This window comes from Phyllobates terribilis, unplaced genomic scaffold (genome assembly GCF_046119375.1).
Source record: "Phyllobates terribilis strain yellow unplaced genomic scaffold, ASM4611937v1 Scaffold_7__3_contigs__length_470593459, whole genome shotgun sequence".
NCBI lineage: Eukaryota > Metazoa > Chordata > Amphibia > Anura > Dendrobatidae > Phyllobates > Phyllobates terribilis.
In genome coordinates this window covers 417,837,737-417,852,836 of record NW_027362767.1, presented here as the reverse complement: position 1 = coordinate 417,852,836, position 15,100 = coordinate 417,837,737, and the positions used below count along the sequence as shown (strand labels likewise).

General features: G+C 40.5%; 1 protein-coding gene across 1 annotated transcript in view; it reads right to left on the bottom strand.

The window, feature by feature from the left end:
- LOC141155579 (uncharacterized) overlaps nt 1–15,100 on the bottom strand; it is a 98,774-nt gene that overhangs the window by 61,632 nt on the left and 22,042 nt on the right. The window contains exons 8-11 of the mRNA XM_073642449.1: nt 11,348–12,913; nt 10,569–10,651; nt 9,414–9,568; nt 9,281–9,314 (exon numbers count right to left, since the gene is read on the bottom strand). Coding sequence (XP_073498550.1) covers nt 9,281–9,314; nt 9,414–9,568; nt 10,569–10,651; nt 11,348–12,913 — 1,838 coding nt within the window. The remainder of the gene's footprint in view (nt 1–9,280; nt 9,315–9,413; nt 9,569–10,568; nt 10,652–11,347; nt 12,914–15,100) is intronic.

The window sequence follows — 15,100 nt, the reverse complement described above, 5'->3', positions numbered from 1 at the left end:
ACTGATGTGCCATGTCCATGCGTTGGAACTCAACATTGCATATGTTGGGAAGGATTTGTGAGCAGAAGATGGCAGTTATTGAGTACCAGCTTCAACAAGCCTCCGCACCTAAGAGCTGATGAGTGGACATGGTTGTCTGATATCTGTGCCGTCCTCCAAAACTTTGAGAACTCCACCAAGATGGTGAGCGGCGATGATGCCATAATTAGCGTCACCATCCCACTTCTCTGTCTACTGAAATGCTCGCTGCTCAGAATTAAAGAGGAGGCATTGCATGTGGAGCACGATGAAATGGAGCAAGGAACCATACACGTTGATGCTACACAGCCTAGCCTCATCTCATCTCAATGCGGATTGGGTGAAAATGAGGAGGAGGAAGAGGAGGAGAAGGAGGAACAGGAGATGGTTTCCTGCACTACAGATGGTACTACCCACACAACATTCATACCGTCTGTTCAGCGTGGATAACCTGAGGAGAGGGAGAATGAGGAGGAGGACCAGGAGGAGGATGAGAAGGAGAACATGGACAGTTGTCCTCTTGGGGGAGACAGGGAAGTCTTGACTGTTGGCCGTCTGGCACACATGGCTGACTTTATGTTACGCTGCATTTCATGTGACCCTCGCATTGCACGCATTTTGGGCAACAGTAATTACTGGTTGGTCACACTTCTAGACCCACGCTACAAGGAGAACTTTCTATCTCTTTTTCCTGTGGCGGAGATGTCTAATAAAATGTTGCAGTACCAGAAGGCCCTTGTTGAAGAATTATTTAAAAAATTCACAGCTGACAACGCTGGTGGCAGAGGTCACATTTCCTTGGACAACCAAGCATTACAGGTGACGGTGACACAAACAAGATGCAGTAGAAGCAGGGGAACACTGTCAAAGGTCTGGGACAGTTTTCTCAGTCCCTCCCAGTGCTCAGGCCATGATGCGCAGGGTACTTTGACAAGGAGGCAAAAGTTTTGGAAAATGCTGAAGGAGTACCTTGCCTACTGTACCACCGTACTCCGTGATTCCTCTGTGCCTTATAACTATTGGGTATCCAAGCTGGATACGAGGCATGAACTGGCTCTCTACGCCTTGGAGGTCCTGGCCTGCCCTGCCGCTAGCATTTTGTCAGAGCGGGTTTTTAGTGCCGCCAGAGGTATTATAACTTATAGACGCATCCACCTGTCAACTGAAAACGCTTCCCGATTTAGTCTGTTTTATGTCACCCTCCTCCTTCTCCTTCTCCTCACCCTCCACCACCACATCAACAGGTTGAACAGCTTGCAACACGCACATAATTTTTTTAAGGGTGTTTATGATGCCCATAAGAACTATTTTTCGAGGCCTACCTTCAACATTCTGTATATTATACAGCATGTTCCTGTATACCCCCAGGGAGACCCACTCCTTAATAATGGGAACAACTTGTTTAATGAGGCCCTCCTATTCGTCTCTTCGAAGGGGTATTGGAGTGCATCCTAATTTTTTGGCAGCCCTTGCAGTCACTGCACACTCAATAACAGTATAGGAGACCTACTCCTTTGTAATGGGAACATTTTTTTTAATGAGGCTCTCCTCTATATCTCTGCAAAGGGGTATTGTAGTGCATCCTAATTTTTGCCAGCCCTTGCAGTCAATGCATACGCAATAATAGTATAGGAGACTCAATTCTTTATAATGAGAACATTTTTTTTAATGAGGTCTTCCTCTACGTCTCTTCAAAGGGGTATTGGAGAGCATCCTAATTTTTGGCAGCACTTGGACTTGCTGCATACACGATAATAGTATAGGAGACCTACTCATTTATAATGGGAACATTTTTTTTAATGAGGTCCTCCTCTACGTCTCTTCAAAGGGTTATTGGAGTGCCTCCAAATTTTTGCCAGCCCTTGAACTTGCTGCATACACAATAACAATATAGGAGATCCACTCCTTTATAATGGGAACATTTTTTGTAATGAGGTCCTCCTCTACATCTCTTCAGAGGGGTATTGGAGTGCCTGCTAATTTTTGACAGCCCTTGAATTGTATATTGCAGTACCAGGTGGCCCTTGTTGAAGAATTATTTAAAAAAATCCCATTTGACAATGCTAGCATAAGAGGTCACAGTGCCTTGGACAACCAAGGAGTACAGGCGAGGGAGAAACAAAGCAGATGCAACAGAGGCAGGGTAACACTGTCAAAGGTCTGGGACAGTTTTCTCAGGCCCTTCCAGCACCCAGACCATGATGTGCGGGTTACTCTGACATAGTAACATAGTAACGTAGGTTGAATAAAGACCTAAGTCCATCAAGTTCAACCTTTCTCCCCAAATTGTACTACCTACATTAACACTACACTAACTTATTAACTTACTGGAACTGTAGGGAAAAGTTTTGGAAGATGCTGAAAGACTACCTTGGCGAACATACCAGCATCCTCCGTGATTCCTCTGTGCTTTACAACTATTGGGCATACAAGCTGGACACGTGGCATGAACTGTGTCTCTACACCTTGGAGGTCCTGGCCGCTAGCATTTTGTCAGACATGGTTTTTAGTGCCACCGGGGGTAGTATAACATATACGCAATAACAGTATAGGAGACACACTCCTTAATAATGGGAAGGCCAATACAAATCAATTCTATATTCTACAATATTACTTCTCATAGCTGAAATTCATTTACTGGTGTGCTATCGCAGTATGGATAGCGTATTACACCAATACAGCCAGGTGTTATTGCCTTATTCTGTGTACTTCTACTGCTGCAAAAAAAAAATCTATTCTATTCCCTATTGATACCACTGTTAGTTGAATTTAAATAGGGACAGGTGCAAGGTATCATCAGCAGGAGATGAGTGTTGTTCATTGTCGTCAAATACATCTCTTCCACAAAGTGCATTACTTGATATTTTCCATGCACTTGTTGACTGATTCATAACTTTTAACGGTGATCTTTTAATTAGAAAGTGATGAAAGCAGACAGGGTTGCTTGCGTTCCTTCACAGTTTGGTGGTGCAACGTAGAAAAATAACTCTTCGGAGCCGGTTAAATTCTATTTTCTATTGTACTATATTACCTCTCATATCTGAGATTCGTGTACGGGTGACCTATAGCAGTTGGGATACCGTCTTACAGGCATCTAGTCAGGGATTATTGTATTATTCTCCATGCTGAAAAAAAAAAATTCCCTACTGATAACACTGGATTGATGGTATAATGAGCTGGAAATGAGTGTTCATTCTGGTCGCATACATCCCTACAACAATCCATAACTTGATAGATTTTTTCCACACACTTAGATTCATAATTTTTAACGGTGATCTGTCATTAGAAAATGATGAAAGCAGACAGGGTTGCTTGCGTTCCTGCTTGCATGTACGGGTGACCTATAGCATTTGAGATAGCGTCTTACAGGCATCTAGTCAGGAATTACTGTATTATACTCCGTGCTGAAAAAAATATATTCTATTCCCTATTGATAACGCTGTTAGCTGCTTTTAAAATAGGGACAGGTGCTAGATTGTAATATCAGCTGGAAATGAGTATTTATTCTGGATGTGTCTGATCATGTCTCACACACCAGATGGCCAGATAAAGTAGTAAAATTTTAAAATTACATTTACTGGTCAATGTATTTTTCACTTTTGAAAGAAATGCAAAAGTGCAAAAATGCATCAAAAACTCTACATGTGAACATATCCCAAGGTGTGGAGGATCATTTTTGTTTATGGTTATTTATTTTGCCTTACATATAAGTCATTACCCTGGAATGAATGTTTCTTAACATTTTTTCCAGGAAAATCCATTTCAACTTAGTTTTTGTGTAATACCCCAGAGTTGGGTATTCATAAAGAACTCTGTAAAGGTTAAATGTGTATTCATGTTATAGTCATTCAGCACTTTTCATACTAGTTTGCACAGTAACAGTTAACATCCATACCAAGGCCGCTTGCCTAGTGAACAGTGGTGGGAGGAGTTAGTTACACCAAAAAGGTACACTAACCATAGTTCAGATTAGATTAGATTGAGGAAGAGATGAAGTAGCATCACACAGAGAAGCACCACAGCACCCAGCCAGCCATGTGAGGGAATACAGTCCCCTGTTCCTACCACGCTGTATTGGGAATGGCTAACTTGAGAACCCAACATGAGGGACCAAGACGTCTGTCAATGGGCTGATTGCCTGGTCCTCACGTGTACACATTCGTCTAATGCTAAGTGCAGGTGTGCCCTGGATTCAGGAGCTACATTCGGCTATTGGTGGTTACTCATGGAAAGACCGTGGGGATATCTTCGAGCTGTATTTGCACCTCATGAAACATGATGGTTAATGAGGATGGGACAGTGAGGCCTGATCTGGATGGAGACTCATCAAGGAATCTCTGTAGCGTTAGTAGCGGAAACCAGACTTTAGACACCTGGAGGGACCTATTTGTAAGCTCCTCATTTGTTCCACCACTCTGTCCCCGTGTACCAAATGCTGCCTGCGATAATGGAACTGTTTACCATTTGCACATATTGTTCTACTGTACCATCTATGGCTGTGACCATCAAGGCTGTGTGTGAAAGTAAAGAGTTAAATGGTTAAACTTCAATCTGCCTCTGCAACTCTCTAAATCATCTAAACTTCCTTTTTCTCTCCTACACCTGACCACCAAGGGGAACGTCGACCACATCACACACCACTGTCAGGGGACAGGAGAACGACGTTTAACACCGACACACCCACAGCCGTGTGTCTCTTTAAATGTGACCTCCCAGTGCCAGGCATCGGGCATGGCCACCACCGACCTTGCGACCAGGGGACCACAGAGAGGATCCGACCCATGCCCAGCGTAGTGGAGGGTCTCGGTCCTGTGCCTATCATATTTGTATGTTTTATTGTCAGTCTGTAAAAGTAGCGTAATACTCTGACAACATTGCTCACAGAAATCACCTAGGAGTCTGAGATGCTTTAAGGGGTCTTCCCCATGCTGCTTCCATGTCATGTGAGCACTTTTTCCATCGATTTGACCAATTTTTAGACCTCTTCCAGACCTTGGGGGGGGGGGGGGCGCCAGAAAAATGCTTGAGCTTCCCATTGACTTACAATGGGGTTGTTACTCGGGTCAAGCACCCGAGCATTAAGATTTGCTCAACCCGGGCAACGAGCACCCAAGCATTTTAGTGCTCGCTTATCACTAGTGGTCTTGACTCAGTTCCCTCCAAGGAAGTCATTTGTGCCTGAATCTGATAGGAAGCAAGTCCTATTGTGGGATTACTCTTCAACATTGGCGGGTCATGCTGGGCAGAAAAAGACTTTGCGACTAATCTTCCGTGATTATTGGTGGCCAACAATGCGAAGGGATATTATGGAGTTCGTCTCAGCGTGTCCCTCCTGTGCCCATAACAAGACTCCCAGGCAACTTCCCTCTGAAAAGGCATGCCGACAAGAGATGCTTGGATTCACCTTGTTACTGTCCAGGGGATAAGGTGTGGCAATCTTCTAAGTACATCTGCCTTAAGATCTAATCCTGGAAATTAGGCCTTCACTTCATCAGTCCGTTTGAAGTCATCAAGCAAATTAATGCTGTATCCCATAAGTTGAAGCTGCCAGACTCCTTGCGAATACCCAATTCCTTCACATCTGGCAAATCTCCTGGCAGCGCGCTTAGTTCATGTGTGTCTGCTTTATGACTCTTAAAGAGACAGTGCGCACTCTCCTAAAGTGTCCCCAGCCAATAGCTGAGAGATACTTACTACTTAAGGCACCTCCACCTCTTGCGAGGTGTCTGAGCAACGTTTGTCCAAAATTAGTTTCTACTTGCCTGCCAGCTGGTAGGTCCCCTTGTCTGCTTGGTCTCATCTGACCCTCCTTTGTTCAATCTGTATTCTGCTTGCATTCCTGACCTGTCTGCTACCCATAAGCTGCACAGTTTGAACCTTTCCCAGTGGCCGACCTATCTGCTATGCAGAAACTGCACAGTCTGAATCTGTCCCAGTGGCCATTCTGTCTGCTATCCTGAAACTGCACTGTCTTAAACTGTACCTGAGGCCATCCCGTGTTCCTCAACTAACCCTGTCCAGCACCACTTCTGTCTACCAGCTGCACATCCTCCTCTGTGTTCCAGTCCTGCTTACGTACCCCTTTGGCTCTGGGGTCTGTCCTGGAGTAACACTTGGCATCCACCTGGGTTCAAGTCTAACCACACCATCAGGGGCTCTAGTGAAGAACCAGGCTCTCACCAGACCATGGCACAGTGGTTCCACAACCACGTGCATAACAGATGACCACTCTTCTCTTAAGTGACTGAAATTGAATTGGCACTGAAGGTATTCTCTACAAATTGCATATCCTTCTTTGCCGGCTGACATTTTCCTGAACCATCATCGAAACAAAATATAAAAAATAATTTTTTTGCTGAATGCACATTTTTATATTATTCGAGTAGAATATCAGATTTTTGGTCATTGTCTAGACTGCTCTATTATATAGCAGTCAGAGATGTAAATTGGAGCTTTAGGATTTTAACGCAAAATCAGTAATAGTGACTCCACTTTATTTGTGTCATTTTGGTATTGTAGTCTTTTTTTGGGTGTCAGAGAAAACTTTGGATCCCTCCAGGCACAAGGGTCAAGGTTTGACTCTGATTTAGTGAATAAATAAATGAAGGGTATGAACAGCAGAAAAAGCCTTTGGAATAATTGAATCATAAATAAGACTAATAGGCAATATAAAGGACAATACATTTTCAAGAAATATTTTCCTCTAAATGGTCCAAATAAGTAAATAAGGACTCAAAAAAATCACAAAAAGCTGAATTTCGTGTCTTTATGAAATACTTAATACTTTATTAAATACTCGACATGAGAAGTATACATAATAAGTTAGTTCACACATAAATAAATTGCAGTTCAATGTCTTCTAATCTGCAGAGAAATATCTTTATAAAAGAGTGGCGCACTGCATGCTATAAGAGACATGGGTAAACTAAATGTGGTGGAAGGTATTTTGACACCATATTATACAAACAGATGTATCATGAGAAAAATTCTGCATGTGTTTTCTTCTAAAAATTACTCCCGAAAAGTAATGCCCAAAAGTGCACCATTTACTTTCTCTTGAATTTCATTTTTTTCTTTTTCTTTCTCATGGATTCAAGCACATTTTTTTGTCTCTGATCCTTTCTATTTCTTTTTAACTTTATATACTGTTTTCTTTCTCATAACTCCCTTCTATATTGATATCCTTGCTCTTTGCGTTCATTTAATCTACTATTTTTCCCTAACTTTCAGGTCTATCAAAAAAGTTTTACCTATCTGAAATTTGTATAAAAAAATTCAGGAGAAAAGCCGGATGAACCCAAAAGTTCAACACATTATTGATTCCTGAGAAGAGAAAGCTCATTTTTATGAGTTTTAAACATAAAATGATCCTGCAGTAAATGGGAAGTGGAATAATATATTAAATACAAGGACTATTTCCAGAAAATGAACCAAAGGTGGCTAGCACATGTATAGCCAAGGCTAGGCTTTCCTTCATTTGGGAGAGCGACTCATGCCGTATGTAAACACTCTGAGCAATACCTTGGTTGTTGCCACTATTTCAAGCTAAGCCCCTGAGGACAAGTACTAAGTTTTGTTAACCATTTCTTTCCAATCTATGGCTAATTTTCAGTCGCATGAATTAGACTAAAGATGTTAAACTAATACATAATAATTTAAAGGGGTTTTCCATTTTCGTAAAATTTCACTCTAAACACTTGTAGGCATGGAAAATAACAAAGACAGATAGTACTCATCCTCCTCAGGTCCAGCGCCCGCTCTTTTGAAGCTGCTTTGATCTCTGTGTTTTGCTTGGCTGCAGCTGTGATGTCACTATTACAGCACATATCACCACTGCAGCCAATCAATGAGTTCTGTGGCTTTGTCCATGTAGACAGCATAAACAGCTGAGCTTAATGATTGTCTGCAGTGGTGATTTGTGCTGTAGTCGGGATGTAACCACCAGAGCTAGTGCTGGACCCAGAGGGGGCGAGTACTATCTCACTTTTATTGTGCATGCCTGCAAGCCTCTAGGGTACACTTTGCTGAAAGTGGAATACCCCTTTAGAGACAAGCCAATTGATTCGTAAGAAATGTAACTTGCTTCCAATTTCACCGAAAATTCTAATTTGCCAGAATCCAATTTCTTTTAGATCGATTCATATGAATCCATCCAAATAGCAGCCATCTGGCCGTTATTTTGTTGAATTCTGAATCCTGGGTAGGAACCTAGGTTGCCCTATCCATAACTGTGCCACTTCTTCCCGGTCTTCTGATCAGCTCCTTTTGATCTTTCTTCTTCTGGCCACTTTAGGGTGTTCATTCTACTGATGTCACATCAACGATGTGTGGCCTAGTCAGTGGCAGTGCCAGAAGAGGAAGGAGCCGGAAAAAAAGAAGGCCAAAGAGGGCCGAGGAAAAGTGAGTACAGTAGTTTCCTTTTTTTTACCCTGTAGGAACAAGCAGATTCGATTCACACCTAATTTAATGGATACAAATCAAATTTCCACCTGCACTCTCCAAACCTGTGTGAATCTTCCTAAATTGAATTTCGGGATATTGACTCACCTCTAATATTACATGTATACAGCATATTTATGGTTGGTTTATGGTGGTGATGTCACATAAGTAGTGTAAACTGAGTGCAACAAGTAAAGTCCTATAATAATACAATACTCTCATATAATGTACAATTGAATTAATGGCTCTATATAAGTGAGTAAAATAAATAAATATCCTAAAGTGTGTCCAATGACATCAATACTGATAATAAGTAATAAATATTACCCTACACTACAGGCTCGGACTGGCCCACCGGAGTAGCGGGGAATTCGTTGGTGGACCTCTGGTGCTCCATGGACTCCTGAGCCAGAGTGTAACGATTGTGGTTGCAAATTGTGATAGTAGTATATTAGTGGTTCTATGTAGTTTAGTCAATACTAGACTTAAAAGTTCGGTGTTCATACTTGACAGTTATTGTCCGGTGCTAAATGCCGAACACGGAAGTCCATTGCAGTGTTCGGAGTACCGGGGGAAGTCTGTTACAGAAAGAGAGAGAGAGAGAGATTTTTTTTTCATAGCCAGACCCAAAGTTCAGGTGTCCATTGATTTCAATGGGGTTCAAGTTCTGGATCAAGTTCAGGTACCCGAACTGAATAAAATTTGGGTCCGGTACCAGAGCCCGAACTACCACAGGTTTGCTAATTCGTATTCAATACCATTTATTGCAGGGAAACTTTTTTTCCGATTTTTGAGGACCACTCAAAATTCAAAGTAAAGTCACATGGATGTCCAGTAAATATAAAGGAATGAAAGCCCTACGCAAATAGCAATGCGCAAAAAAAAAACACTGTAATACAAAAGTAGACCACAACACAATGTATCACACTCCAAATTGGTGTTAATTATTATGGCACCGAGCTGCATAGTGACTTCCAATTCCAGACATTTCTATATTAGAGTGAGGACCGCATTGATCCCTTGCAGTTTCATGAAAGCCTTGACGGGCAGCACGATTCGGACAGTACGAAGATGATGGGTTTGTAGTAAAAGCGCAACGGGGTGCTACACACTGCAGGAAACAAAAAGAGCTTGTTAGCAGTTTTCATCGATATCTTAAACTACCACTGACATCCATAACACTCGAACATATTTTAGTAGAACTGTGTGTTGGTTATACATCTCATAGCACCATATAAAAAAAAAAATCTTCCCACTTTCTCTCTCCTTTCCCTCTCATATCATGCAATTTCACTCGGATAAAGAGAGAAGCTGCACCTGCATCCCCCTCTCTGAAAATATCAATGTTATCATAGAAGGCCAATTTTGGAACATTATAGAAGTTTCTAAACATGGAAGAATAAAAATATCTCGGCTTATCAGATTTGGATTATAAAAATGTAATTAAAGATTTCTGCTATTTTATCGTACAATTATCAGATGCAAAATATGTTTATGCTCGCAGTAGATTCAATAAATAAAAAATCAATGATGAAACCTACTATATTGATTAAACCAAGAAACAACTGATATTTCAACATTGCCACAATATCGGCTTGGATGGAAGAGGCTGTTGTTGAACTTGTTCTTGATAAAATTGAATATACTGATTTAAAGGGGTCGGCCACTTTATCTTAATTTTACTAAACGTGTTGGGAATATAATTTTGTGTCACTTACTGACACATAAGTATCACAGGTTCTCCTCCTCTTTCATCCCACACTACAAGGTTCTTCTGTTCTCAAAATGACTGCTGATGGAGAACATGTGACCAGATGTGATCATCAGCCTCCACCAATAGAAAAAAACTCATATGGATAGGTTGTTTTTCTATTGGAGGAGGCTGATGGACAGGTCTGGTCACATGCTGTTCCATTAGAGAAGAGGAGAACTGTGCAGTTTGTGAAGAAGGAGGAGAACCTGTGATACCTATACGTTAGTTCGTGTCACAAAAATGTCCCCCAACACATTTGGTAAAAAAAATTGGTGAATCTCTTTCACTTTTTAATAAAGATATTCATTTTAATGCATAAACACTGATTGGTAGTAAAAGACAGTAACTGTTGACTTACCTTCAAAGAGAAAAACACAAATAGGAAAAAAACTGCAATGGCGCCAAGGCTTATAAGAATAATAATCCAGAATGCGATGTTTCCTTGGGAAATTAAAGGAATTAATGTTAAAATTTAGTTCTAGAAGTAAAAATAAAATTATTTTAAAAATGGGGTCGTCTGATCCAAGACAATCCATGACAAAATGCTGCCTCTAGAATAATTGGTTGATCACCATCGGTCTTGATTCTAATCTTCCTGACAAACAGCACTTTTGTCATAATATGGGCAGCCAAAAATTTTTAGCATGTAGAAACAGCAATCTAGTATTACATGGTGACTATTCAGATGATTCTAGAATAACAAAAGAAACTGAGCCATTCTGAATTGGGCAGGAGTATCCCCTCTATGATATCCATATCCTTACAGATCTCAGACATCCACCTCGATAGTCAGATGATACTACCATTGGAGCTGGAGGCAATATCTGCATAGTAATGAAATATTTCAGAATCTAGAACCCAACGTCACATGATTTACATGTCTCTTAGTGAATATGTTTGGATGTACTGTTTTGAAGCAGTGAGATCTCCTGGCTAAGCATATGCAGGGTGCGGCTGTAGGCTACAGCTGTTGTTTGCTTGCTCATATTTAAAAAAATGTATTCATCTTTCTCCTCCTTTGCTTCAGGCTATGTGGCACTTAATTATAATTAGGCAGGTACTATTGCTGTACATGCTATTTTAATTGTAAAAAAAAAGCAATAAATAACTGCTTTTAGAAAAGAAAGGCAAACTTACCATCTTTAACTTCTCCTAAAGCGTTACTCGCAGTAGTTGTTGAAATGGTGCTTTGAGTGTTCTCAGATGAACTTCCAGTAAATGCACTGGTACTTCCAGTGAAAGCAGTAGTGCTTCCAATGTTGGCAGAGGTATTTCCAGTCAAGGTACTGTTGATTCCAGTGCTAGCAGAGGTACTATCAGTATTAGGAATGGTGCTTCCTGTGGATGAAGTGCTTGAAGATATTGTTTCTGATGTGCTTGAAATTGTTGTGGCTGTTGTTGAAGCTGTTAGTGTAATAGCTGGTGTGGCTGATGTTGTTGTAGCTGTTATTCTGTTTGTTGTGACTGGTGTTATGAGTGATGTTGTGGCATCTGACATTGTTGTGGCTGGTGTTGTTGTGACTGATGTTATAGGTGGTGTAGTTGGCATCGTTATATCTGATGTTGCTGTGGTTGATGTTATGGGCTGTGTAGTAGTTGGTGATGTGGCAGAAGTTAAAGGTGTTGTAGCTGTCATTGCTGTGGTTGTTGTAGCTGAGGTTGTTGTAGCTGGCGTTGTTGTGGTTAGTGTTGTAGCTGAGGTTGTTGTAGCTGGTGTTGTTGTGGTTGGTGTTGTAGCTGAGATTGTTGATGCTGAAGTTGTTGTGGTTGGTGTTGTAGATAAGGTTGTTGTAGCTGGGGTTGCTGTGGTTGTTGTAGCTGAGTTTGTTGTAGCTGGCGTTGTTGTGGTTAGTGTTGTAGCTGAGGTTGTTGTAGCTGAGGTTGTTGTAGATAGCGTTGTTGTGGTTAATGTTGTAGCTGAGGTTGTTGTAGCTGGGGTTGTTGTGGTTGGTGTTGTAGCTGAGATTGTCGTTGCTGGAGTTATTGTGGTTGGTGTTATAGATAAGGTTGTTGTAGCTGGGGTTGCTGTGCTTGTAGCTGAGGTAGTTGTGGTTAGTGTTGTAGCTGAGGTTGTTGTATCTGGCGTTGTGGTTAGTGTTGTAGCTGAGGTTGTTGTAGCTGGGGTTGTTGTGGTTGGTGTTGTAGCTGAGGTTGTTGTAGCTGGCGTTGTTGTGGTTAATGTTGTAGCTGAGGATGTTGTACCTGGGGTTGTTGTGGTTGGTGCTGTTGCTGGAGTTGTTGTGATTGGTGTTGTTGAAAAGGTTGTTGTAGCTGGGGTTGTTGTGGTTGCTGTAGCTGAGGTTGTTGTAGCTGGCATTGTTGTGGTTAGTGTTGTAGCTGAGGTTGTTGTAGCTGGCGTTGTTGTGGATATTGTTGTAGCTGAGGTTGTTGTAGCTGGGGTTGTTGTGGTTGGTGTTGTAGCTGAGGTTGTTGTAGCTGGGGTAGTTGTGGTTGGTGTTATAGACGGTGTCGTTGTGGATATTGTTGTAGCTGAGGTTGTTGTAGCTGGCGTTGTTGTGGATAATGTTGTAGCTGAGGTTGTTGTAGCTGGGGTTGTTGTGGTTGGTGTTGTAGCTGAGGTTGCTGTAGCTGAGGTTGCTGTGGTTGGTGTTATATCCAGTGTCATTGTGGTTAGTGTTGTAGCTGAGTTTGTTGTAGCTGGTGTTGTTGTGGCTGTTGTGCTGGTAGTTGAAATTTGTGCCTCTGTAAATTGAAAAATATAAATGTTCAAGCAATGTTATTACACAATATAACCATGTTATACAGAGAAGGTAATAAATATTAGATTAGTAGTGATCCAACTTTAGGGGCCACCCTCAATTACAAGAACAGGGGACCATCATTCCTGACTATTCCTGTGAATGGCCATAGTGACAAATAATTGTACTAATGGATTGTTCCATTATTAGATATCCACCTTATTGTATTGATAATTAATATTGAGCATATATATGAACAATGTTTGCTATTTAAAAGCTGTTAAAAATAATCCAATGAAGAGGTATGACATTTACGTATATAGTATGGTGCCGCCTGGTATTCAAAGTGTATAGCTGTATGCAAGTCCACCTTATTAGCCAAGTGTTAGTCAACATGCATGGCAGTACAACTGAGAGGATTCCTATTACGGGAGAAGTACAGATGTGGCAGCCAATAGGTTTTGTGCTATGTTGCTGTACAATATTTGCATAGCATGGCTGCCCTTATTTGCTTTGAATTTATGACATGCTATACTATAGTTTCAGCACAACTAAGCTGCCATGATGGCAGCTACTACATCTGTAAGATGTAACTTTCAGCTGCCTGAATGGGAAGGAAATTCATTGTGTTGGAGCTCATGTCTATCAGTAAAGATTAGCAGCAGCACCAAGAGGTATGCAATTAGCCCCCCCAAAAAAAATGTGGGTTTCTTGTGCTAGAAATTGAGTGCTGTCAATCACTGAGAAAGGACCGCCCACTGGACTCATATGCGTACATCCACTAGATATTTCATTGAATAAAATACAAGTTGTATTGAATCTTATCCAAAAAATCTAGATATCATTCTGCTAAACTTTTCCTTCTCTATACCGTGCTGTCCATGGATCGAACGGCATGTACAACATGACAGGTTCACTATAAATTAAATATAAGTAGATGACTGATACCTTCTCTTCAATCAGAAGAATATTTCCATAATTTTTGGGTGTGCGTACAATAGCAAATACATTTAATCTATTTTTTTTAAAAAAGATTACATATAATTATTGTAATTGAAATAAATGTATAATTAAGATGATTTGATCTCTGAGGGTAAAGTGGAGTCATGCATATTGCACAAGGGAAATAATCAGACAAGCCTTGTACCTTGCTTTATCTGGATGTGTTTTTGTTTTACTCAGTTTACTCAGTCTGCTCCAGTACTATTTTTTCACAAATTGAATGGAATTAGAAAACTTAATGAATGATGACTAGAATTCCTTTTTGAGTTTCATCTACAAGAAATGGAAATTTGGTTGGAACCATAAAAGAATCAGCAGAACGTCTTGTAGAAGTCAATCCCTCCCAGTCCCAAGAAAATTATGTCAAATATTTTTTGCTTCCGAGAAAACTTATGGAATTCTAGAGAGAGTCATCTAGTTTTCTAGTCTTCTATTTAATCATGTACACTATAAAGTTATCTCAGTCCTACACACAAGTTTTAGAAACTTGGAAACCACCTGAGATTAGAATGTCTGGATGAGCATTGTACCCAACTGGTGTTAAGCACTAAAGCAAGGACAATTCCTCCTTGCACGTAAGTCAAAATGTTTTACCTCTAACAAAGAAATATTAAACAAGTAAATTTTTTTATATAAAAATGCGATTACTATTATAATTTGTGTTCACTGTGAATTTTGGGGGGAGCTGCTTCATTTGAATTTTGGAAAATGATATAAGCCCTAAAACCAGTTGATATTGTCAAAAGAACTGCCCATTAAACCAATGTTAATAGCGCATTACGTGGCACTCTGGTGATATCAAGTTATTGGAATTTCTATACTGAACATTTTGATTCGATGCTTCATTGTAGATAGGCTTTTTTTGTAATATGGATGCTTAAATAAGCAATGCTAGGAATTTTATTGGGGCTTAAAAGGCATTCAGAAGTATATCATCTGATGTAAAGATCCCTCAATTTGTTTCTGCTTAGACCATCCAATATAACTACCTAAATCTCATACTTTACGAATGACCTTCCAGTTGCATGCATAGGAATCATACACTTTGGCATTAGACATTTCCTTTTTCCCATAAATCCATATATGAAGATATCATTGAAAATAAATTCCAGTCATGAAAAATCTTTAGCCACTTAGCAATTACAATTGTCTCTATCTTCTAAAACTTGTACGTTAAGAAAAAAAAGGT